Raw genomic sequence first — 27,653 nt, 5'->3', positions numbered from 1 at the left:
ATGACCTGGGTGGGATGAGGTTTTTTGTCTCCACCACAGGAAGACATACATAGAACGTCTCAAACGACCTCAACCGGCTACACTAAAAGTTAGCTAATCGTCATGATTAATTTCCCATACAGTATCTTCTAAATACGTTATCAGGTGTTATGTTAGTTTCTCATATTGTGGAAATTAGCAGGAGAACATTTTAAAACAAATTTGAGGAAGCACTTCTGTCACGATTAGAGGCGAAGGAAGACGCAGGGCTGCGAGGTTCTTCAAGGGAACGGGGTTTATTCATGAGATCCGGGGATACATGGACTGACATCACGACAATACAATGACTGATCTGCTCAGACGTACTCAGACACGGACTAAATACACAGGAAAGGGTGAACAGAACAAGAAACAGGTGTTGACAAGCCCGTATAAAGGATAGACATCATTAATGAGGAACCTAACTGCGCAAAGCCGTGCACTTTTCATCTAGACGTCTGACACATTGTTCGAATCTCCGCTCTCAAATGCAAACAAGTTGCACAGAAGGACCATTATCAGCATCAGCTCAAGTGAATGGTAACCATGCAAATCAGTTTTGCAGCATATTAATGGATTAAACTAAAATGTAATAAGCATTCAGTTATAAAAAAAAAAAACAATGTCAACAGCTTGTACAAGTTTGTATACAGCTCCTAAGAATTACAGCAATTAAAGGCAGATTCAGCGAGGAGGCTGAGACTTGGCACAAGAGGGGGTTGTCGGGTGTGCGTTTGTCAGCTCCGAGGAAACTGAGTGCAAATATTTCTCCATCCTTATGTCCACAATTCTACTTTAAGAGAAGTACAGCGCGATGCGAACACAGCGCAGATCCACTACCAAGTAACGGGTGTACAAGAAGCGGGAAGCCGGAGCGCGCCAACACCCAAGAGCACTCGCATGCACAACAACTTCGGCCAGCCCGTCACTGCTCCTGAACAAGAGTCCCCTTGTGAGCAAGCTCTCACCTCTGTTGTTTTGGCTTGTCTGTACTGCACAATAATAGGACACAAGTAAATGATAAGATTACAAGTGAAATCGCTCAGGGCAAGGTATTTTTTGTTATGCAATTGCTGAGCGATTTAACTCTGTCTTTGTTTCAGCTCCGTACCGCCCGACTTTTCCTGCCTCCTCTTCCCACGCCTCCAGAACCTTCCCACTCCCGTCCAACCTATCCCCGTTCCTCCCCTGTGGATCCGCCATCGTTGCCACCCTGGGTGATGCCTGTGCCCATAACTGCCCTGATGGTATGTTATGTGTCAAGGTATATCTTTTTAAGATTAAAAGAACAAATTCATTCAGTATTTATTAAAATGGTATCCAGAACTCCAGGCCTGCAAATCACTTTTGCAGCATATTAATGGATTAAAATAAAATGGAAAAAGCATTCAGTCATAAAAAAAACAATGTGAACAGCTTGTACAAGTTTGTATACAGCTCCTAAGAATTACAGTACAATAAGGCAGACTCAGCGAGGAGGCTGAGACTTGGCACAAGAGGGGGTTGTCGGGTGTGCGTTTGTCAGCTCCAAGGAAACTGAGTGCAAATATTTCTCCATCCCTATATCCTCAAATCTACTTTAAGTGAAGTTACAGACTGTTGTTTTGGCTTGTCTGTACTGCACAATAATAGGACACAAGTAAATGATAAGATTATAAGTGAAATCGCTCAGGGCAAGGTATTTTTTGTTATGCAATTGCTGAGCGATCTAACTCTGTCTTTGTATCAGCTCCGTACCGCCCGACTTTTCCTGCCTCCTCTTCCCACGCCTCCAGAACCTTCCCACTCCCGTCCAACCTAACCCCGTTCCTCCCCCGTGGATCTGCCTGCGCCCGCAACTGCCCTGATGCAATGTTATGCGTCATTACCAACCCGGTAAACTCCACTCTTCCCATCGCTTTGGAAATTCATAAGCAGCATGGAGTTTACGACCCCAAGCGGGTGTTTGGTGTGACGACTCTGGACGTCATCAGGGCTAACACCTTCGTGGCCGAACTCTCAGGACTGGATCCGGCTCGCGTCAACGTTCCCGTTGTTGGTGGCCATGCGGGCAAGACTATCATTCCGCTTTTGTCCCGGTGTTCTCCCAAAGTGGAGTTCACTGCAGATACGCTGGCTACCCTGACGGGCCGTATCCAGGAGGCAGGCACGGAGGTGGTTAGGGCAAAGGCTGGGGCAGGCTCTGCCACCCTCTCCATGGCATACGCAGGGGCAAGGTTCACCTTGTCTCTGCTGGATGCAATGAATGGCAAAGAGGGGGTCGTGGAGTGTGCATTCGTCAGGTCCGAGGATCACGAATGCACATACTTCTCCACCCCTCTCCTCCTCGGCGGACAAGGAGTGAAGAGGAACCTGGGACTGGGAAAGCTCTCCGCTTTTGAGAGCAGACTGGTGGCAGAAGCCCTGGAGGAGCTGAAGGCCTCCATCAGGAAGGGGGAGGACTTTGCAAAACACCTGTAAGGCCAGTGTAAATTAAGAAGCTGAGGCTCTAAAATCCAGAGTAAATCTTACTGCAGACAACTATACAGAGTTTTAGGTTTCAAAAGCCTTGTTTTTCTTCATGGCCCATCCAGTTTAGCTGTGTAGCTAGCTCATTGGTCATGAGAGTTGACATCACACGCCTGGTTGTAGATGCTACACCTCCAACAGTTCCCAGGTAGACAGTCTGCAAAGGTTGATACATTAATAAAGAGGGATTTTAGTAGTCTTACTTCACTTAACTTTTTATGTCACTTTTTAACTCAAACTGTACTAACAACTTTGCCTTTATTCATTAAAAAAAGTATTTTATGAGTGGAAGGTTAATCATTGTGTATATGTGAGTCAGGTCTGCAACATTATAGGCATAGAGACTAACAGAAAAAATGATGATACAAATTATTTCCTTACCAGTTCCTGCAACCTCTCCTGGTGCAACCTCTCCTGGAGCCGACACCTTATCGTGGTAGAGGGGTTTGCGTGTTCCAATGATCCCAGGAGCTAAGTTGCCCAGGGCTTTATGCTACTAATAGGGTCACCCAAGGCAAACAGGTCCTGGGTGAGGAACCAGACGAAGTGCGGCTCATCAAACCCCTTATGATGAGTAAAAACATAGATTCACATTTTCCCTCGCCCGGACGCGGGTCACCGGGGCTCGATGGCGAGCGTCTGGTGACCAGGCCTGCATAAGAACTCTTGTGCATTATGGTATGGAATTACTTTGTAACAAACCATTTGCAACCATACCTGGAATGAGTACTGAGGTTGAATAACGTTGACTGTTATGTGACACTGCTGTCGCAGAACTCATTGGTAGCTCATTTACTGCTGGCTGAGGAGACTCTGAACATGCAGCAGTAGGAGAAGAAGGAGGTTGTTCAGAAGAGGATGAAGTGTGTTCGGTAATAGAGGTCAATACTGGACGAGGAGGTTTGGGTAGGGATGGACATCTTTTTTTACAGCTACACTACCGCAGCCATGGCCCAGCTCCTCCAATCTCTTGTTTGGTCTATTGAAAAAATGTGTATACTATAATTATAAATAGGGCTGTGCAAAATGAAGATGTAACGACAGAAAAATACTAATTGTTTTATAAAATATTCTGTCATTTATTACATTGTGTTGCAAATCACAGTTAGTGGTAATGCATTTAAGCTATTTGATACATTTGAATGATACACTAGACAAATGAAAGTTAACAAACTGAACTGAATCTGTTTAGCCTTGAGCAAAGGAGACTAAGGATATGATTCAGGTCTATAAGATTCTAACGGATCTGGATGCTGTTCAACCAAATGACTATTTCAATATTAGTCTAAATACTAGAACTCGTGGCCATAAGTGGAAATTAGTGGGATAACATTTTAAAACAAATTTGAGGAAGCACTTCCTGCTAGTGTAGTGGAATAGTCTTCCTGCTAGTGTAGTGGAAGCTAAAACCATGGGTTCCTTTAAGTCAGAGCTAGATAAGATTTTAACAACTCTGAGCTATTAGTTAAGTTCTCCCCAAACGAGCTTGATGGGCTGAATGGCCTCCTCTCATTTGTAAATTTCTTATGTTCTTAAGACATAAGTCTATCCATGTGATCATTTTACATAAACTATGCTCTGAACCTACAGAAAATGTACTATATCATGATATGTATCAACGAGATATGAAATGACCTAAAATGTTACATGAGAGTTTGGACATATCGCACAGCCATAATAGAAAATTACAATCTTTAGACAACATACACAAAAAACACAGATGCTAATGGATTAGATAAACCGCAGAGAGTACAAATTTTTATTCTATAATGAAGAAATTCTAAGCTTGAAATCTGTGCTTAATTCATAGCAATGAAATGAGGTAGGAAAATTATTGTACCTTCTACAACAATTTCCCCTTTCAAGCTGTCTTTCTGGATCACTGAAAAATGAAGTGTCCTCTTCAATTGCCTTGGCTTTTTTTCCTGGCTTTCTCATAACTTTCTACACAAAAAAATTGCAGAGAAAAACAAATACAATCAGTGAATGAAATACAAAAACTTTTTAATCAGACGATATCTTTGGAGCTGAGTGGGCAATGTGCCTCAACAGTATGCAGCAGTCCTGTGGGCGAAAATGCCTTGTTGATGCTAGAGGTCAGAGGAGAATGGGCCGACTGCTTCAAGCTGATAGAAGAGCAACTTTGACTGAAATAACCACTCGTTACAACCGAGGTATGCAGCAAAGCATTTGTTAAGCCACAACACGCACAACCTTGAGGTGGATGGGCTACAACAGCAGAAGACCCCACCGGGTACCACTCATCTCCACTACAAATAGGAAAAAGAGGCTACAATTTGCACGAGCTCACCAAAATTGGACAGTTAAAGACTGGAAAAATGTTGCCTGGTCTGATGAGTCTCGATTTCTGTTGAGACATTCAAATGGTAGAGTCAGAATTTGGCGTAAACAGAATGAGAACATGGATCCATCATGCCTTGTTACCACTGTGCAGGTTGGTGGTGGTGGTGTAATGGTGTGGGGGATGTTTTCTTGGCACACTTTAGGCCCCTTAGTGCCAATTGGGCATCGTATAAATGCCACGGCCTACCTGAGCATTGTTTCTGACCATGTCCATCCCTTTATGACCACCATGTACCCATCCTCTGATGGCTACTTCCAGCAGGATAATGCACCATGTCACAAAGCTCGAATCATTTCAAATTGGTTTCTTGAACATGACAATGAGTTTACTGTACTAAAATGGCCCCCACAGTCACCAGATCTCAACCCAATAGAGCATCTTTGGGATGTGGTGGAACGGGAGCTTCGTGCCCTGGATGTGCATCCCACAAATCTCCATCAACTGCAAGATGCTATCCTATCAATATGGGCCAACATTTCTAAAGAATGCTTTCAGCACCTTGTTGAATCAATGCCACGTAGAATTAAGGCAGTTCTGAAGGCGAAAGGGGGTCAAACACCGTATTAGTATGGTGTTCCTAATAATCCTTTAGGTGAGTGTATATCATGTTGTTTCTTCTGTCTGAAATTTACAAACTGATCCTTTTAAAAGGATGATTGAGGAGCTGGAGTGTCCTCAATCACCTGGAGTGGTGACTAATGCCACCCCCCATTATGCTTTTTTTCTTTACAGGTGAAAAATGTCAGCAGGTTCATTTATTACATGAACTTGGAGAAGCCTTCCTTGGGATTTGTCGAGGAAAGAGATAAAACTAAGTTGTTCCTCTATGAGATGACTGAGGTAAAGCTGTCCAAGCAGACGCACATGAATTACCTAAAGAGTCTGAAGAGGTTGGTGGCATGTTTTGTAAATTAGTAGCATACACACACACACACACATATATATGCATATACATGTGTGTGTTCGTTTGTGTGTGTATATATAAACTTTAAATATGTGTACTTCCTCTTTCAGACTCCTGAAATATCATACTACAATCACTGACCTCAGGTACTTGAATGAAGGACTGTGGAGCGACTGCATGTTCTTCACTGAGTACATTGGCTCACCCCAACAGAGCTGTGCCAAGCTGGTGAGCAAGGAGATTGCCCAAAGGAGGTAAGTTCAATTGTTCGCACCCATGTAACTTGTTGATTTGGTGATACGTTTTGTCTTCTCTGCCTCTAGTCTTTTCTACCACCCCTGCTGTTCTCAATGTGCGCTACCAGGACACCCAAAATCACCAAGAAATCCTGCTTACCCTACTGCCTGTGACGTCCCTTGACCGTAAGTATTGTACAGTACTCTTTTTGTCTTTATTGTCACTTTTGCCATTACCCATATTAATGGGCTATACGATATGGTCATCTGTGTGAAGTAGCAGGAAACATCCGTACAACGAGGGATCCATATCTCATAATCCATATTCTCTGAGGAGGAGTTGGTAAGATCATCAGAGTTTATCAAATTTATTTCACATTTCCAGCCAGAATCAAGCAGGGCCTGTTCAAAACCTCAATTTTCCCCTCCAAGCCGGCTGCCAGCCAAAAGCCAGTCAAAGGGAGGTGTGCCTAAATTTCGTCGAAACACGCCCATTTATTCAGTTGCAGGGTGTTACAATGAGATGGGACTTTCTTTACAAAAATACATTTTAGCTGTGGTCACAAGTTTACATACACAAGTACAACAGGTATCAACCAGAATCTTTTAGTAGCCATTAGCACGCTTCTGGCATAATTTTGGTTGAATATTTTTGATCACTCTTCTTTGCAGAATTTCTAGTTCATTTAAACTATTTGGGTTCCTGGCACGGACCCGGCTTTTAAGCATAACCCACAAATTTTCAATAGGTTTGAGATCGGGGGTACTTCACAAAGCAGGATTTCTTGCTTAGCCGAATAACTTGTTGGAGTTAAGGTAAACTGAAGGCACAGCCAAAGTTTTTACAGCACCAGAGACAAACTGGGCTAGGTACTTGGCTAGCAAGCATGCCAGTACATACTAATCCAGCACTATGATATTATACAGTACATACTAATCCAGCACTATGATATTATACAGTACATACTAATCCAGCTCTATAATATTATACAGTACATACTAATCCAGCGCTATGATATTATACAGTACATACTAATCCAGCACTATGATATTATACAGTACATACTAATCCAGCTCTATAATATTATACAGTACATACTAATCCAGCTCTATGATATTATACAGTACATACTAATCCAGCGCTATGATATTATACAGTACATACAAAAACCCCTCGGAAGTGCAAAGCATGTTCTGTTCTCTGCCTTCAACCAGACAGGGACTGTTTTGAAGCTTGACATCCTGATCAGGAGTGACAATTTGTTGTTCTAATTTTCATTTATTGTTTTGTATTATTCCCGTAATATAATGTGATTGCACATTTTATTCATCAACGTTTAATCCGTTGCATGCTATAAACTGTAAAAAGGCTAATATTGTCTCTTATCTTACAGTTTTTTTCAATTGCTAAGACAGGGTAGTATCTCTTCACATGCATGAACCATCCTTGGCATTGCTCTTAAGAAATATCTTGGCATCCAGCATTCATTGTTTGATCTTGTGTCAATTGACATAATTTGTTTATATTATGTGGTTTTTACAATCTATTATAGGTCTTGATAGTAATTTAGCAAATTGACGTATTTCAGTTTTGACTGTCTTAGTAGTAGTTTTAGGGTCAGTATATACTGTAGGTATGTGCAAAATGGCCTCTGAAAATTTAATGTTGTGAGTGAGACAGGAATCCATGACTTTTGAAGCGTTTGGTCATTGATTGCATTTTGTATGAAAGCAAAGCAAAATGCTTAACAGTTTAGCCCACATAAGCTAATGTTGTGGTGACTGTATGAAGAGTTTTGAGAAAGCAACTTCAGTGTCTGTCTTAGCAATTGAAAAAAAATGCAAAATTCACACTGCCTTTCCAAACTGATTGGTGTGAGGGGCAGTGACAGACATTCCAGACTGATGGGCCATTGACAGTATGCAAAGGTGTGGTGACTCCAAACTCCAAAGTCACTTCAGAGTTGTAGCACTTTAGTAATCAAACCTCATGCAATTTTGTGAAAGCCTCGTTCACCTTTGTGTAGCCAGCCCCTATGTCTATAAGCCTCAGAGCTCAAAAGTCTTGGCGAGAAATGTTTATAATGTGATTTGCCAGCACCACTGACAATAGGTTTTTGAAAAGTGTATGTTTAAAGTAGATTTTAAGACAGAAAATAGAATAATCACATTCTAAATGATCTCAGATTATTGGTGCTGAATAAAAGCATTTGTAGCAATTTGGGATAAATGTTTTTTAGATAGGTGAAATATTTTACAGTTTTTCCAAATTGTTGAAGTATTAAAAATCATTTTGGGAACAAAACTGCCAATTGCCAAAAGTCATTTATTGAATCAGTCACTTGTTTGGCGAAACTTTAAACCGTGCTCACCTAGTTATACACAACTTGCAGATCTCAGTCATCCTTTTTGCAAAGCTCGAAAAACATTCTCATTCATCAAAACACATTTTGTACTATAGTGAACTTTGATGCAAAATAGAAAACACAGGCCGCAGAAGTTAAGCGCAGCTAGCACACAGTAGTCATTTAAACACAATGACTCAAAACTGTTCTCACACATTTCTAAACATTTGAAGAAGCCAAAGAGTAACTAATGACACGTTCACACGTCATTGTGAGTACCACAGAAGCCTTTCAGACTGTTAGCCAGACAGAAAGAAAGAACACACTAAGTCTGTGTCTGTTTTATTCAAGCACAGTACAGAACCATATGTTTTTTTTTCATTTTCCACTCTGTCCACCTTTATTCTCCACAATCAACCTTATTACTTTGTTTAGGCCTGTAATTAGTCTGTTACACACATCTTGGGGGTAACTCTCCTCTCCCAAAATAACTCTTGGACACACTGCTGCTTTGTACCTGGCTTGGCCTCCTTGCGGATGAAGTTTTTCATCATGTGCCAAACAAGCTCAATGGGTTTAAAATCTGTTTAATTTTCATATACCACACTGTCCCTCATTGCTTGACAATATCAGTCTTATTACTTTGTTTAGGCCTGTAATTATTGTATTGCACACATCTTGGGTCCGCCTCATCTCCAAAGGGGGAAGTAAAATAAAATTCTAATTTCATCAATAAACTGACTAAAAACACATTTTGCTAGTTTTAGGTCATCTTTGCCTCACAACAGAAACAATTTCTTAAATTTCACAGGCCATTTATTGCAGTGTAGTCAGTTTCTTAATGAAATTGGAATTCTGTCTAAATATAAGAAAATTATACTTGCTTAGATTTTCATTTTTTGCAGTGGAGTTACAATACCTGATTTCAGGTATCTCACCTGATTTCAGGTAAGTCACTTCAGCTTTCATAATCACTGCTCTCCCTGGTGGATGGATAAATCATTGCAAGTACTTTACACACAGAGAGTTAAGGGGCGGATCATGCCAGCTCCCTCGTTCATTACTTCATCGTGGGGGGATCTCATTACAGTCAAGGTCCCACCCAGGACCCAGCAGGGACCTGTCATGGACCAGCCAAGGCCCCATCATGGAAACTGGGGAAAATTCAATTGGCTACATCTGTATTAGACTACAAACCATGTCAACTGAGTGTGAACAAAATTGGCAAAGCTGCAAATTTACAAGGGATGAGACATTTTGAATTTCACCACCTCATTGTTCTGACTTATTGTGCAGAAGTGTGAGGCAGGGGCGCCGTAAGGGGGAGGAAAGCTAGGACGATTCCAAGGGCCCCTGAGTGACAGGGGCCCTAAAAAATTAGGAAAATAACTGGATTGGTTTGGACTGGGGGGCCTAATATGATATGTTTTCATGGGGCCCAAAATCTCTAGCAACGCCCCTGGTGTGAGGTAAAAAATCAATATATCCAGCAGCAGTTAAATTTACTGTGAATTTCTGTATGGAAACTGATACCAGTTGTTTTTGAAGTTAATTTCACTCCACATCATTTTTACATTTTTGTATGTAATCATCTTTATAATGTCAACAAAATCCTACTTGCGTGACCAGATCAGCACAGGTGCCGCCAGGCCTGGAGTGGCCAATAGGGAGAATCCCCAGGGGGGCGCTTAGCTGTTATGCCAGTCAGGAACAAATTAATGTCACAAGTTTTAAAATAGACCATGATTACTCTGCATAAAGAGATGTGTAAATATGAGGCACGCGTGTCAGTGTGATCGCGTGTCATTTACAGCTGAGTGAGCGCAGTTGCCGAGGTGCCACAGCTGATCACTTGCTATTGCATAGCACTAGAAGTTTCTCAAAGGATGGACGTTTGAAAGAGACCAGGCGGGGCTGAAAAAGCCAGACTGCTTTAACAGTCCAATACGCTATTTATTTTTATTTATTATTTCTTCTTGAAATGTCAGTAATATATTTATTGGGATAATAAGACTTGAAATGTGGCATCATTTATCAAAGTTCCCTCAGAACATGGACAAAATGGGTTGGTCTTGGGTATGAAACTTCTGGAGTAAAAATGAGTCTCAACACGTGCCTGGGTGCCACCGTCTTATGTGACGACCCTATGGTCCATCTTGTTTTACTTGGTGTCTTTAAAGTGATTGGATGTGGGGTACTGAATGCGTCCACCTCAGCCTACCTGAGTCTTAAAACAGCATTTTGGCCAACTTGACAGTCCCTTGTTCTATAACCCCTCTGTTTGGGGGTGGCATGTAGCACAGCAGGTTAAGCCTGTGATTAGAAGGTTTCCAGTTCAAGCCTGGCCCCAGCAGAATGGTCACATGACTGTGGGCCCTTGACCAAGGCCCTTAACCCCCACAGCTCCATGGATGGCTGCCCTTCACTGCCAAGTTTGCTTTTACCTGCATGTGTGTCATGGAGAGCAAGATAGGGTGGGTAAAAAGAGAACTGCCCCACTGGGATCAATATTAATCCCCATTTCTTGTTCCAATGTCCAATATGGCAGTCAGAAAAAATGAGGAAAGAGCAGTGCTAAGAAGAAGATACTTGATCCTTTCTCCAAGAACTGGTACGATGTCAAGGAACCAGCCATCTCTGGTTCCAGTGATTTTTCCATCATGATCTTGGCTTTACTTTAAAAAAAAAAAAAAAAAAAAAAAATGGAATTTTCTTGGTATTGTGTGCATTTTTCTTTGTTGCTTCCCTACCGTCAGGATCCTAATGCTGCAGAGAGGGTGTTCCTTGTACAAAATAAGAAGCATTAAAATGGCCTGTTTGGGTATCGTTCTATATTACAAAAAATGTCACAAAGTACAGAACATAGCTGTCAAGTCTCCCGTTTTGGCCGGGAAACTACCGTATTTTACCCCTCTTTCCCGCCGTCCTCCCGTATTAGTATTTTCCCGTAAATCTCCCATATTATAATATCATTAAAAAAAATTCCTCTGCCTCTCCAAACTGAACTGTCAGTAGCCTCGCGAGAACTGCCACCTGCAGTAGCCTGCAGGTCATTTACAACATTAACCAGGTCATAAATGCAGAGGTTAAAATGGCAATGCTGTGTGCCAAAAACAACGTTACTTTCACCTTCTGTGACGACTTCAACAAGGATACAAAGTCTGCAACAAATCTGTATAAATCATTAGTGAATGCCAGAGAGCCACACGAGTGAACATGAGAAATTAAAAGAAAATATGTAATGAAAATAAAATGTAAATGACAAGTGGTTATTTTAGATTTCTTGTACACCTGTCTTAAAATGTAAGGGATACTGGAGCTTGGTTGGGGTGGTGGGATGGCTCGCGATGGGTGCCGGAAAATTTCCCTTATTTTCAAATCCAAAACTTGACAGGTATGGTACAGACTCACATGACTAGATCACCATAAGTGCCGCCAGGCCTGATATTCTAAGAAACGTGTTTTTTTGAAATAGTAGTATTAGTAGCAAATCGTGACATGACAGCAAACTCTCTAAAAGTCCACATGTAGCATGCATCAAGTAGCTCGTGTTCTCTAAGGAATTCGGAGTAAAGAACACAATATAAAGCAACCAAAAAAGCATCAGCAGACATTAAAAATGTCCAATAAACCTCAGCATGTTTTGCATTATGGAATTGCCTCTATGTGTGGTAATATCCATTGCCAATATCCATAATTGATCTTGTTTTGATCATCTTTTTTGGTCCATCCACAGTTATACCAGAGGGCTACTCCCAATTAGTTGCTCTTTAGCCATGTTACTTAGTTATGTCTAATGATTCTTGTTGTTTCTAAACCTTTTTTAAGTTGAAAGTAACCTGTTTTCCAGCATGTTTATGTGAGTTCATTAGGAGACAGAAGGGCTTTTTATAAAATTAAGAGCAATTTACATGATATTAATCTATTATTACACCGGATATGTGTATTACTCATTACATATGTTCTCCCACTTTAGTTGTGAGTTCAACCAATTCCCCAGACACAGGTGTGGGGAATAACAAATAATTAGATCAATATCTAATGGTCAGGTGGATTGGAATGTTTAAGTCCAATGTTGTCCCCAGAGTCCTTCTACTGGCCAAATCGAGACAGACTAGTCACACCAGAGCATTTTCATAGTGTTGCTATACACAATGTGTATTATTTACAATTAGCTGTTTCTACAAGATGTGAGTACAGGAGCTCATTACCTTTGTATTTTAAAGCGAAATTCAAATCACAGGTCATATAGCTGGCTAGAATCATACTTTATATATGCAATTACAACTTGCTATTTCCACACAAAATCACTATAATATGAATACAGAAGATCAGTCTTGTTTTTTTTACCTTTGTATTTTGAAGACATCTCAAAAATTGAACTTTATAGATAGCTATAGACAGCTAGGCAGATATGCTTTGAGTGTCTTATGATAATCTTTTGAATTTATTCACATTATTAGAATAGTTTATGAACATTTTATTTTTTTCTGTATAAGTTTTCCCATACAGAATACAAAATAGCCCTGTGATTAAAGCAGCTTCGACAAAGGTCAAAATTTCACTTCTTATTGTACAATGTGAGATGTTTATTATTTGGAGTGTCTAATCAATGTGAAATGGAAGCAATAAAACTGCAAGCAAAAGAAATGCAGAGACATTCTTTTAAGCAAACCTAAAATCTTATGACAGCTTTTCCCAGACTCGTTTTGTTAACCTTTAAGTATTTATCTTCCTCTCAATATTTGACTCTTCCGCAGGTCTCAAAGATTTCAAAGACATCTTCAGTGAAGTCATTGTACTGGAGACTAAGAAAGGGAAACAGGGGACAGAACAGTCACACTTCAGAACTAACCACAGTCCTTCTTGCCCTGCCATTGAGAATTACTCATGATCAAAAAAGCAGTAAAATATAGTTATGAATAATACTATGAAATACAGTGCAACAAAACAAATTAATGCAACCATACTGTATGTTTCTAGAGCCATGATAAGGATAAGAGTATGTGGACCATTGAAACTTGCATGCAACACCTGCACGCAACTTTATAGCGCCAATTTTTCTCTCAAGCTCTGTGGGAACTTGAAAGTAACAGTTATCAGATTATATTAGTGGTATTTCATTACATAAATCTTTTGTAATTGTAGTGGTTCTAGCATTTGTTCATTCAAATTAAAGCTGCAATATCCATCTCATATAAGAATTCTGTAATCAGGATTTGCTCACTAACTGCCAGTCTGACAGTGGGGCTCATCCAAGAGTTTGTAGTAAGCTCTGCTAAGGCTGAAATCGTTACACTAAATTTCCTTCAGGGTTAATTAAGTATCTACCTACTGTACCTATCTAACTATATATGGTGCAAATACAGGACATTTTAACATATAAACTTTAGCATCAGACCCACATATTCATCTTTCATTTACTAGCCAAAACTACTTCATTAGTGCTCACTTTATCTTCTGGATGGTCCTACTGTCGTTAATCAGCTGGACAAGAGATGGAACTGAAGCATCAGTCAAGATGTTGTTCTTTAGAACTAGCGTCTTCAGTGAGGTGTTTGCTTTGAGGGCAGCAGAAATGTCCTCCAGAGAGCCATCTGTCAGGTTAATCATCTCCATGCTGATAGGAAAAAAAAAAGAGTACCATGAAATTTGGAATAAGGACTAAAATACAGTGGAAACCGCTCATAGTGATCATGGTTATAGTGATCATTCCTGTACAAATACTGTTTAAATATTTCGCTTGTAGTAACCGCTTACAGTGTTCATTTAGGGTCTTTTTAAACATGACAACATATGGAAAAAATTAAAACTGCGGTAATAGTTTTTTTTTCCTATTTTACTTTACTTTGTTTGCCCTACTTTGCCTTGCAGTAACCTGTATGCTTCTGGCTAGCTACCTGAGGCTAATGCTGCATGCACAGAAAACATGACAGGAAAAAGAAAGTAATTTTCTCTGAATGACAAATATAGACTCATCAAAGCTTATGATAAACCATTGAAAATGAAGCACTGAGATGCAGCAGCGAAATTACATTAAGCACTTTGAGACAATGTAACGTTGTGAAAACGTGCTGTGTAAATAAAATTGAATTGAACTGAATATTTATGTATAGTACTGTATTATAGCGTATTTGAATTAAACAAAGTTCAGTAATTTAACTTGTACAGTACTATAATTTGAAAAGCATTTGAAACAGCTGTACTGTATTTTGAAATCGTCAATATAATCAAGTAAATAGCAACGCTGTCCGTTTTAATTCCCCATATTCATGTGATAATCAAACAAATCTCAATTAGATGGTAATCTGCCTGAGACATGAAGAAAAAAAATCGGTTATAAAGATCATCAGCTTATAGTGATCAGTTTCACCCAGACAGATGTGATCACTATAAGCAGTTTCCACTGTATTTTATATTAAAATGTACACACACATTCATGTATGTGCGACACATCAGTTCTTACTTGTCCAAGTGCAGAAGTACTTACTCAAGGTGCTCTAGCTGGCAGTGGTTGTCTGCCAGGGCCTGCCACAGGTATTTAGCTCCAGTATTTCCCACCTTGTTCAGACCCACATCCAATGCTGTTAGCCTGGAGTTCCCACTACGCAAAACCGCGCCAAGCTCCCTGAAGGTCGCCTCACTCAACTGACAATTTACCAACCTGAAAGAGAGCAGCGTGCCACTGTTTCCATCACACAAAACATGTTTACTGCAAGTTTAGTTTCCATTCAAATAGGACTGGACGATATGGCAAAAAATTATATCACAATATATTTCTTAATTTTGGTCGATACGATATAATTCCGATATCGATATGGACAATATTAAAAAGCCTCAGGAAAAAACTGCCGAGGACACACACAATGGAAGTCTATAATACCTCCAGGCTCCTCCTATTAAAATTATATAATTTTTTTTTAAATAAAAACAGTACAAAAAAAATAAGGTTCACTTTTTATTTGTATTTAGCCTTTACAAACAAGAAATGTGAAATAAACTATCAAATAAATAAAACTCTCAGACTCAGCTTATTAACAATAATATATTTCCATTTAAACTAAAATTTACTAAATTATTCATATACTGTATATTATATGATACAGTATATATGTATATCGAAATATCAGAAATGTGTTTAAAAATCATATCACTGTTATTGAAAAAAATTATATCGCGATATATATTGATATCGAATTATTGTCCAGCCCTACATTCAAAGTTAACATACACTAAACACATCATGAGAATTAAAAATGAATATGATTAAAGCATTCTTATTACCACATCCATGTTTCCTGTACCAATGTTTCTCAAACAAGTCATTGGAGACCCTCAGATGGTCCACGTCTTTGCTCCCTCCAAACTCCCAGGCAACTCGTAGAGGGCAAAAATTTGGACTGTCTGGGGGTCCAAGAGGACTGGTTTGAGAAACACTGTCCTATTCAGTAGAGAAATGTATTAAAATGGTATTCCTTAGCACACCACTAGAGGGCAACATCTCTCTTAGCTGAGCATTCTACTCTAAGTCACCAACCTACCGGAGTTTTTCTAGGGAGCAGCCTTGGAATTTTAGGGGTTCACACAGCTGAAGTACTCCAGAGTCCCCAAGGTCATTCAGCGATAGGTCCAACTCAGTGAGTGAGCAACCTTCAGATAGCAGTGCAACAGCCAATCCCTCACAGCATGCGTCGGTCAGATTACAGTCAAAGGCCCTAGCCAAAGATGTCATTCTTGTGAGATATACAGATACATTATGTGTGTTTACAACATTCATGCATCACCACAATTGCTAAATTTGGTTCATAACTATATAGAATAAATCAGAAACATCACTGGAGAAGTACAATGGTCCATGTGCACCATTCAGTTATGTTAGCTAGTTTACTTAATTTGTCTGCTCTTATACTATAGATATTTTACAAACAAATCCTAGAAACACTATAATTTTCAATAGCTGTTGTTTTAGAGAATCCTTTTTTTGACAATAGAGGCTGGACAGTAGTGACCCAAATGGGACTCTAGGCATAAAGGATACAGACAACCAATCACAACAGCATTCCTTTGCTTACACTTATCACGTCTTTTCTCTCACTAAAATATGTAATGAGAAAAAAAGCATTTTCAATGCATACGACAAATGCTGCAGGCTGGTCTTGGAACTCCTCAACGCACGTGTCAGCCAGTCCATGCCCAAGTCGGATACTTCATTACCATCCAAGACAAGAGTTGCCAAAGTGGAGCTATCATCACTGATAGCTTGGGAAAGGACTTCCATGGACAAATGAGTGAGACCACTGTCTTGCAACCTACAAAACAACAGACAAAATGCACACAGTGTTGTCCAGGGAATAGGTTTAATATGCTTAGTACTGTTTTGATGCTTTATTATATACGGTTTCCAATGCTTTTGCATTTTAACAAACTGCTCCCATGAAAAATTACAATTATAAATTTTGAAAGAGCACGAAAAATAGTAACAACACAAATGTTTATAACATTCATTTATTTAAACATTGGCTGAAAGTTTGTTTATATAAAGAACAATAGAGGTACAGAATGCAGCAGATGGTGCTACCTGAGCTCCTGCAGTTTACAGTGTGGACTCCTCAGTCCTCTGCACAGCTGGATGAGTCCTTCATCCTGTAGCTCATTAGACCTCAAGTCCAGCACATGCAACTGCGTTGAGGGCAGAGCCAGGACTGAGGCTAGGTCCTCACAACAAGCCGCACGCAGCCCACAAACTGGCAATCTGCAGTTACGAGGGAGAGCGAGGAGTGACTCGGTGTCAGAAGGAGACCGATATTTATAAACAAAGAGTCACATTTGCAATACTTCCACCCACCTGAGTATCTGGAGGCTGCAGTCTCTGAGGCCCTCAAACAGTGCTTTGGCTCCTGAGTCCCCCATTGCTCTGTTATATGAGAGGTCCAGCTCTACAGTTCTTCCTTTATGAATGACTGAAGCCAGGTGGACATAGGAGGCAGTACTCAGGGTACATTGTAATAGTCTGCAAAAGTGGGGTGAGGTTATAACAACTTGGCATTTATATATCTGAAAGAGCAATAAAACAATTACTTAATTTTGTGATTAATAAAAAATATATCAGTTTTCACAAAAATTTCAGGCCTCACTAAACTATGGAACTAACTGCATAAGACATTTTTACTATGCAAATAAAATGTTTTGCGGTTGTAAAACTGAACTAATCATCCAATTTTATGCATGCTACTTTGTTTGAACAAGTTGTTTTTTCCCAAAAACATAATACAATATAAAAATTATTTTTTTCTTAGCATTTGGTATGAATTACTTACGCCAGCTTGCGTGATAATCGAAATGCAGGTATCAAGTGCAGAGTCATTTCCCCCGTTATATTGAGGCTGCTGTGTAGATGCAATTCGTCTCGTCCCCCACAGCACATGACAACATAATTCAAGGCAGCAGAGTCCCAGGCAGACAACTCAGAGTAATATCTGCCGAGTCCGGCTGCCTGAGAATCACTGATTTCCTTTACCAGTGCTGGGTTTTGACTTTGATGAAGCAGTCGGTAATAACTCAGTGGTCTCTTGTAGGAGAGAAACTGTAATGATTGCACAGTGGTGTTTTTAAGCCATTCTCTCAGACCTTCTGTGCGATCTTTGCTGAATTCCCCAACAATGCCTTCCAAAGGTTTCCTTTGCGCAGCATCAGAAAGGCCAGACAGAAAAACGTCTAGGAACTTCACGCTCCCCTCGAGTTTACCCAGCAACACCTCTACACTCTCCCCTCCCGACCAAGTAATGTCCAAATAATACAACAGAGCAATAAGAAATTCCTGCACTATAGGCGATATGAATGAGAACATGCAGTTGTCTGATGCAGGATCCCCATACAAAAACAAGAAAGCAGACAGGAGGGGGGACATTAAGAACTGCTGAAGTCCAGAGTCAGCTAAGTCCTTCTGGGAAAGGAGCTGGCTATTACCTAGGCTGTAGGTGGCCATTTTGCCGAGGCCTAATACCAGGTCTCTGGCTCTGCCTTCCTCCAAGTTGTGAGCACGGAATATGCTGGCAGAAGTCTGGACATAAACCTGGGTCAGTGTTTCGGGAAGATCATCTCCAGTTTCCAATGTTTCCTTAAGCAAGAAGCACATGATCCAACAAAAAACGGGGTTACCACAAAGACCATAAAAGCCCATCTTCTGCTCCGTATACTGAAATGCCTGTTCTGCATTTTTAGGGTCAGTGAACACCTGGTCAAAATAGGCTTTTCTCTGAGGAGGAGAGAATCCCAAGATCTGCACATGATTACACTCAATGTCAGATAAAAAACTGAGACTTGCTGTTGATCTAGCTGTTATTAGTATGGAAGCTCCCTTTAGTAATTCCCCTTGTACCAGGCTGGTAATCAGCACAGAGACAGGAGCAGACTGGTTTGGTTTCGTGCACAGAGCAGAATGAGAAGTGGATTCCAGTCTGTACTGGTATTGTTCCAGGCCATCAAACATAAACAGCAGAGACTGGGGACTCTGCAAAATCACAGCCAGTGACTCAGAGGTAAAATGCCCATGTTGCACTAGTATGAAATCTTCCAGAGACATCTCCTGCTCTAACAGAGTTAGATCCCTGAAAGCAAATGGGAAAATAAAATCAAACTCTTCAAGCTCTTCCCTCCCTGCCCAGTCAAGTAACATCTTCTGCATAGTGGTCGTCTTTCCTACTCCAGCTGGACCAAGCATCATGACCACCCTAGCCTGATCACGGTTTCGTAATAACACTGTCCTCAATGTATCTTCAAGAGTGTTGGGACTTCTGGTTCCATCACCTTCCATCTCCATATTTTCAGCAATACTTAAAGGTATATACTGATTAGTAAGGACCACCTCTTCTGGGGACTGACCGCACAGGGCAGACTGGTGTCTCGATTCAAAGCAGTAAGTCATCATGACTTCTTTATGCAATGCGTTTAAGTCTGTAAAAGATGAAAAGCAGTGAGTACAGTATTAACATTGCCACTATGAGTGTAATGGCAGTTCATCCCGATGGGACAATATGCATGTGAAGTAAGAACATAAGAACATAAGAAATTTACAAACGAGAGGAGGCCATTCGGCCCATCAAGCTCGTTTGGGGAGAACTTAGCTAATAGCTCAGAGTTGTTAAAATCTTATCTAGCTCTGATTTAAAGGAACCCATGGTTTTAGCTTCCACTACAATAGCAGGAAGACTATTCCATACTCTGACTACACGCTGTGTAAAGAAGTGCTTCCTCAAATTTGTTTTAAAATGTTCTCCCGCTAATTTCCACTTATGGCCACGAGTTCTAGTATTTAGACTAATATTGAAATAGTCATTTGGCTGAACGGCATCCAGACCCGTTAGAATCTTATAGACCTGAATCATATCCCCCCTTAGTCTCCTTTGCTCAAGGCTGAACAGATTCAGTTCCGCTAACCTCTCCTCGTAAGACATTCCTCTAAGACCAGGAATCATTCTCGTAGCTCTTCGTTGCACCTTTTCTAAGGCAGCAATGTCCTTCTTGAGGTATGGTGACCAAACCTGCACACAGTATTCTAGGTGGGGTCTTACCAAGGAATTATATAAGTGTAACATCACCTCCCTTGACTTAAACTCCACACATCTAGAGATATAACCCAACATTCTGTTCGCCTTTTTTATTGCTTCCCCACATTGGCGAGAGTGGGACATGGAAGCATCAACATACATACCGAGATCTTTCTCGTAATCAGCTACCTTTATTTCAGTGGAACCCATAAAATATCTGTACTGTATATTTCTGCTCCCTGCATGGATTACCTTACATTTATCTGTGTTAAATTTCATCTGCCAAGTATCAGCCCATTCGCTAATTAAATCCAGATCCCGTTGGAGCCTCTCTGCTGCTAGATTAGTATCTGCTACCCCGCCCACCTTAGTGTCGTCTGCAAATTTAACCAGTTTACTGTATGTATTCGTGTCAATATCATTAATGTAAATTAGGAACAATAGTGGTCCTAAAATTGAACCCTGCGGTACCCCACTATAAACGGAGGCCCACTGTGACATAGTGCCTCTAATAACTACTCGCTGCTTCCTATCAGTTAGCCAGTTTTTGATCCAAGCTGCCACAGTTCCTAAAATTCCTGCAGCTTTAAGCTTTAACAAGAGCCGTTTGTGGGGGACAACATCAAAGGCTTTCTGGAAATCTAAGTAAATCACATCATAGGCCTTTTTGTGATCAATTTCACTTGTAGCTTCCTCAAAGAACTCAAGCAGATTCGTTAAGCAGGATCTACCTCTCCTAAATCCATGTTGGCTATCCTTTATAATGTTATTTGCATCTAGGTAATCTACCATTTTCACTTGAATTATAGCTTCCATTATTTTTCCAGTAATGCTAGTTAAACTGATTGGCCTATAGTTTGCCGGATTACTTCTATCCCCTTTTTTGAATATGGGTGTTATATTAGCATGCTTCCAATCTGATGGTACCACACCCGCAGATAACGATTTCTGGAATATTAAAGTCAAAGGTTGGCTAATAATATCCCTCATCTCTTTCAAGACTAAAGGTAAGATGCCATCAGGCCCCTGTGATTTATTTATTTTGAGTTTAGCTAGGCTTAGTATCACATCAACCTGTTATACATATATTGGTCATAGACGATGCTGTATTCGTATTAATTGGTGGTAAGTTACTTGTGTTCTCTATTGTGAACACCCTTGAAAAATAATCATTAAACTCATTTACCATATCAATTTCGTTATCAATTATAAGGCCCTTACTATCCTGTAAATTAGTGATTTCAGCTTTTAGTGCTCTCTTGGAGTTAAAATATTGGAAGAAACCTTTACTGTCATGCTTAGCCTCCAATGCAATTTTTCTTTCTACATCCCTCTTTGATAGCCTAATATCATTTTTTAACTCTGCCTGTAGACTTAGATACTCCTGCTTGATTTTGAAATCATTAGTTCTTTTCCAGTTGTGGAACAGAGCCCTTTTCCTCCTGACTTTATTCTTAATTTCCTTAGTAAACCACCTTGGTTGTCGTTTCCTAGATTTAGTTTTGCTGGAAACAGGTATGAAGTCCTCTTGAACTTGCAACAATGTGCTTTTGAAAAATTCCCATGCCTCTTCTACTGTTTTGCTATTTAACTCTGTCCAGTTTACAGTTTCTAATTTCCGTCTCATACCATTAAAGTTAGCCTTCCTAACATTGTATACTTTTAATTTAGACTTTGCTCTTTGGACACTAAAATTAACCTCGAATTTAACCATGTTATGATCACTACCGTACAATGGGTCTAAAACCTCTAATTTTCCAATCCTATCCTGGTTATTACAAAAAACAAGATCAAGAAGGGCTTCTCCCCTGGTAGGAGTATTAACAAACTGAGTAAAAAAACAATCCTGTACTAATTCCACCATCTCAAGTTCATTTACAGAAGAGCCAGAGACTGTGTCCCACTGTATCCCAGGTAAATTAAAATCACCCATAACCACCACATCATTTTTATTACTCATAATCCTGATATCATCATATAATATTCTGCTTTCCTCTACAGCTACATTAGGTGCCCTATAACAAACCCCGACAATTAGGCCATTTGAATCTTTAGCATCTAACATCAGTTTGATCCATACAGCTTCTGAATTTTTATTTTTATCAGTGAATAAACTGCGTTAAGTGCGTTATTACAATACGCTGGTCATTTTCCTATATGTATTGGCCCAAATATACAACTTTGTTTTTTCACAAAAAATAACATCAAAAAACTGGTGTCATCTTATTTTCTAGGGCTAGAATTTAAATGTCATTACAACAGCAGATAGCATAAATCATTCATCTCCTGGCCAACGGAGATAGATGATTATAATCGATTATCTAACATAAGACCTAGACCTAGATCTAAAATCTAACATAAATCGACGACGTTTCAGCAATACGACATTATGTGAGCGATGATTACACCCACTGACAACCGGCACACTGTGTACCATGCTGTGCTTGTCTGTAAATGGTATAAATTAATACGTATTTGTATATTGATGACATTTACAGTTAACATAACTGTGTACCGTTTGTCATGGAATGCGTGCAAATAAAGTGTCTGTCATGTAAACTGTTTTCTTGTCTGTGCTTAAGCTAGTATTAAACCGATAATGGCTTTTAATAAAGACAGTATTTCATTTTAAGAGCGGTCATCTCCTTTATTAAAATGACTGGACCACTCAACACAATATGTACCTTATGTGGGTCTACTGCATCAAAAACACTCTGTGCTCTCTTGGGTTGTGGAGTTTGTAATATTGATTATTTACTGATTGTTTGTAATATTGATTGTTGCAATTGCCTGTGGTTACTTTTTAACAGTGATATTACTAACTAACTAACTTTGTATATGTTCTTGTCAAATAAAATTATTTTTCTATATATTGAGATTTTGTATTTCAAAAGTTTTCTTCAAAAAACGTTTTACTATTTTTAAATTTAATATTGCCTGTACGGGTTCTTGATTTCATACAGTGGAGATAAACTAGGCCTAGTTAGTCATGCTGCCATTTTTCTGAATGAACAGTTGTTATATAGAAAAATAAAGAGCTTCTTGTTTAATTAAAGGGTGATATGTTTTTATTTTCTTCTTAAATACGGTTGTCCAACAACTGAGACACGTACTGTACTATGGGGGAGCTACTGTTACACCCCTGATTTCCAGTAACGTGCACTAACTTAATGTACTGTTGGTGTAATACTTAAGGCCTAGGCATAGAAACCAGGGGGAACATATACCCTCCCATTATGTGGCAGAAGCTTTGGCACATTTTCCTTGCTGCCAGTTATTTAGGCCACTCAGCTGGCTCATTGTCCAGGTCTGTTGAAATTTCCAGATCATGCCCCGGCATTAGTCAAAATACAGGTGGGCTCGACATATTGTTTATTAGTCACTCATGCCCACAATAAACAGACCTTTGTTTTTAAATTAAGTTCCCCACAATATGAAACTACACTGTTGTTTAGGGCTTTGCACATATACTGTATTACATACTTCAAAATTTAGAAAAAGATAACAGATGTTTTCTCTGTATCATTTTAACATACGTAAACTAAATGTCGGTCTAGTCTGGAAAAGATCACATGAGGAGTATTAATACGCAAACTAATATTAGGCTTTTTTTTATCTTAGATATTTCACCATTACTTTTATTACATTTTTCTTTTTGCTGTTTTTGTTAAATTATATGTAGGAGCACAAGTTACAAAACTATAACGGCCTTTTACCTTTTACCTCTGACCTTACTTTAGCCGAATTGTAATTGAATATGGTGCATCTATTTTCTGCACTCAGTGGAAAGAAGTCAGTGAAAGCCTTTAATTTTTTGTCTTCCGATTCCCCCTGCCCATTATTCCGTTGCAGCCCCACCCACCCAGCTGTGCCGCGCCCTTGAATATATTCCAAGGAAGGCCGTGTTTATCTTGCAGCAATGTTTCTTGGTGACATTGGGGTACTTGAACTTTTAGTACCATTGCTACTACTGACAGCTGAAATTACAATAAGGTTTATTTTTAAAAGCTAGTTTGGTGAAATACAATGTAAAATAGTTATAGCAAAGAGTTAATGCATATGCTTTTGGCACATTTGCCTCGCTGACTGGCTCATTGTCCAGGTCTGTTGCAATTTCCTGATCTTGCTTCAGCTTTAGCACACCCATGCCATGCGGGAGGGTGTGGATGACTCAGCATATTGTCTATTACTCTCCGCACCCTAAATTCAATTTTACTTTTTAAAAATGTCACACAGTAATTTACAATATGCATTGAGATTGTTAAAGGTCACTTCATATACGTACATGCGTTATAAAGACTATAACAGTTTTGTGGGGAATACCTGCCTATGCATGCCTGTACTGGACTAACTAACAGATTAAATAAAATGTCTGTATGTTAATAAGAATACTTGATCCATGTGATACTGTTGATGACACACCAGGCAAGAGAGCTTATACAAAAAAATTCTATTCATTTACAGAACATTTCATTTTAATTCAACAAATGGTCTTGGGAACATAATTTTTCATTTTGATGAAATTTTGATTTTGATGATTTGAGTTACATATACCTTCTAGAGATCAGATGTTTCTTAGAAATAGAAATCCCTTTTACAAATAGCAGGGTCAATCCATTTAAATTCAACAAATTTTCAATACATTTTTTGTATTACCATTTCTGATTTTGATGAAATTCGGCTTGTGAATATTGTTTATATTTAAAAAATCCATCCAAGTTATTTCTACACTGCACATAGCAAAAAATGGCTACTCAGAATATTTTCTTATGAGTTGTAACTTTTATTATCGACCATAGCTCACTGGAAATCTTTTACGGTATGGTCAATAATGCAAGTGTCTTTTTCGAGGTCACAGACAGATGATCTGGTCCCCACAATTCCCCGACCTGAATGCTAAAGAGCTGGTTTGGGCCGAGTTTGATTGAAAAGTAAGAGCAAGGTAGCCAAGTCTTGCCCGGAACTTGTGGAAGCTCCTTAGTTTATCATTTCTCTTGGTCGTTGCAATATTTGTTAATTTCACTTCATTGCCTTGTAGCATTTTACTATAAGGTGAATAACATTACTAAAATAAACACAAATGCATTAAAAGCCGAAGTGTCCAAACTTTTGACTGGTACTATATAAACTGGTTTACGCACAAGTAGTACACATACATGTGTATTTCACTGTAAAAAAAAAAGCAGACTTCTTACAATCGGAGCTCAACGTCAACTGGATTTCAAATTGGAGCTCAACTTCTGAGCGAGACGCAGAATTGACTATCAGTAATTTCGGTTAATAGGCTTAATAGTGTTGACATTCATTAATTGCCCTGGGTTTGCTTCTGTCCCTTACAAAAACATAATCATGGTATTATCATGTCCAGTATGGTTGTACTGGATTGTACTTTTGGCATTTTTCTGTTTTGCACCTGTTACATTTATGGCATGGTCATATTCATACGCTATATGTTCCTAGTATTTGAGCAGTATTTAATTTTCTACTATGGTACTTTGTTCTGATACCATGGTATTCGGTTATGCCCCATAGTATTTATGTACAACCTGTAATGGTACTATGGTATTTAGTACTCATGCTACTGCCAAGAAGCACATATAATAAAGATCCCGGACAAAAACATAACTGTATTGTAAACACTGGACTGCGATAATTTCAATTTTCCTGGATTTGGTGATGAAATCTGAGAATTTCACCTAAGCCGCTTATAGAAATCAGTAATTATGATGTTGTATTTTATTTTCGCCATTTCAAATAATGACACAGCATGTGTTTTGATAAAAATGTTTCCTTCAGTTTTTGCCATTGAAACACTCAACTGGTTGGTTGAAACAAAATCTTGGTCTGGACTTTTACTCACTGGACCTGAATTACCCAACTCTGGTTATCAGGGGCGCCGTAAGGGGGAGGAAAGCTAGGACGATTCCAAGGGCCCCTGAGTGACAGGGGCCCTAAAAAATTAGGAAAATAACTGGATTGGTTTGGACTGGGGGGCCTAATATGATATGCTTTCATGGGGCCCAAAATCTCTAGCAACGCCCCTGCTGGTTATTACCATGGTACAATGCAAAAAATATAATGGATTACGACTGAATTTTAACTTAAGTCAAATTGTATATTAAGTCACTATGTAGTATACTATGGTATACAGGTGGCCAAATTACAATGGTTTTCCCATAGTGGTACTACTATGCTATTACTTTGATGACAATACCATAGTACTACTTTTTTGTAAGGGGTTAATAAAATGGATGAAAACAAGTACCAGTTACTCGTAGGATTATTACGATTTCTTCAAATATCAAGATATTATTTTTCGCTATAACCAATTTTTGTCATGTGTCTGCCGTCAGGCGCAAGCCAATCACAATGTGAGCCTATCATTCCGGCCAGTGAGATCACAAGGGACGTGGTTTACTGGAACCGCGTTGGAAATCGCGTATACGCCAGCAACACTCCCCACTCTTTTGTGCCAGGGGGAGACTTCCGGAAGAGGTGGGACGTGCAACGCACAAGCCAAATTTTAAATACAATAAAAAATGCTGATGCAAAAACATTTCTGGAAATTTGTTGAATGCAAATGTAATGACCTATACTTAATCTCATAGACATCCAGATGGTCTTAATTTCGTATTAACAACTGGTTAACAAGCCATTGTCACTGACAAACACAAATATGAAGGCTACTCTGTTACAACTTCATATTAAAAGCTTTAAAGAAAAAGTATGAGGACATTTCTTACTGCTGTCGGGTCGGGGAGGGCTCGGTGCTTCTTCGCGCGTAGTGCTCATTGCTGCTCAAAAGATAATTGCTATCCCAATGGAAATACGGAGGTTTTATAAACATGAGCCGTTAGTTACTGAAGTTGCATATTTCCCTTTAGTCCACTTTTAAACTCATTTGCTAGGGCTCTGGTGCCAGTAAAGGATGTTTTATAACTCGAATGAAACATACATTATTCCTTACTGATACCTAAATATACGAAGCCGGACTGGTCTTTCAGACGCTTGAGTTCGACTTTTTATAAGCAAAGAGTGCGACGAATTTTTCTTCAGACACGCCTACCACGTATATATTTGCCAAAGACTTGCGTCTCTGGCAATAAAGTCTGCTGAGTTTCGCAAGGCGCTCCCCACTCCCCCGAGAGCGAGCAGCGCACTCGATCGTTACAGCTACCTAAGAAGGGGACTGTCACCACAGCCTGAAAAATATCAAAATTTTGAGGAAGAAAATACAAAGGGAGCAAGAATGTTTCCCAAACGTTTCCAGACCGTGTTTCCGTTAAATCTCTCGACTTATGTTGTTTTCGGTACTGTAGGTGGGAGTCGGTGACTGCCAGTCGTGCCAGTGTGTGAAGCATGGTCGGACACAGATTCTCCATCGTCGGCGCTGCTCTGGCCAATTTATGCTGAATTTCGCGTCGAACCAGTCGGCGAAACCGATCTCTGACTGAGCTGTATATAACCGTCGCCTCCAGTCTTAGCGGTGTGGTCCAGAGCAGATTTTCGCATTCTAATGGAACCTACGGCAGCCGGAGTTAGCCGAAGTTAGCCGAGGAGAGCCATCATTCGTCGGTCTTGGTCACTGAGTTTTTGCCATCGGCTTGGTGTGTATGCCAACCCAGTAGGGTTATCACCTACTTCATGACAGGAAGGACACTTTGAGCTAGGACAGGATTTTAAACTACAATTTGAATCAAAAGGACCTGGATCCCACTTAGGCACCGAGTT

At 39.6% G+C, this 27,653-nt stretch overlaps 1 protein-coding gene and 1 pseudogene across 2 annotated transcripts; one reads left to right on the top strand and one right to left on the bottom strand.

Moving 5' to 3' along the window:
* Positions 1-1,805: 1,805 nt before the first annotated feature.
* Positions 1,806-2,478, top strand: LOC111844697 (malate dehydrogenase, mitochondrial pseudogene; annotated as a pseudogene).
* Positions 2,479-12,627: 10,149 nt separating this feature from the next.
* LOC111844695 (NACHT, LRR and PYD domains-containing protein 12) lies at positions 12,628-27,443 on the bottom strand. 2 transcript variants are annotated; one of them, XM_023813393.2, is made up of 9 exons: positions 26,666-27,443; positions 17,694-19,329; positions 17,222-17,386; positions 16,955-17,128; positions 16,512-16,685; positions 15,918-16,091; positions 14,867-15,040; positions 13,829-13,996; positions 12,628-13,184 (listed from the first exon to the last, which is right to left on the bottom strand). In XM_023813393.2, exons 1-9 carry the CDS (start codon positions 26,712-26,714, stop codon positions 13,115-13,117), a joined length of 2,784 nt encoding a protein of 927 aa, XP_023669161.1. In that variant the 5' UTR covers positions 26,715-27,443; the 3' UTR covers positions 12,628-13,114. The 2 variants fall into 2 exon arrangements, with proteins under 2 accessions (XP_023669161.1, XP_072569121.1); XM_072713020.1 differs by lacking the exon at positions 26,666-27,443 and adding an exon at positions 19,813-20,130.
* Between the last annotated feature and the right edge of the window lie 210 nt (positions 27,444-27,653).

The sequence above is a fragment of the Paramormyrops kingsleyae genome, chromosome 6 (genome assembly GCF_048594095.1).
Source record: "Paramormyrops kingsleyae isolate MSU_618 chromosome 6, PKINGS_0.4, whole genome shotgun sequence".
Classification (NCBI taxonomy): domain Eukaryota; kingdom Metazoa; phylum Chordata; class Actinopteri; order Osteoglossiformes; family Mormyridae; genus Paramormyrops; species Paramormyrops kingsleyae.
This window is presented reverse-complemented; position numbering and strand designations above follow the sequence as displayed.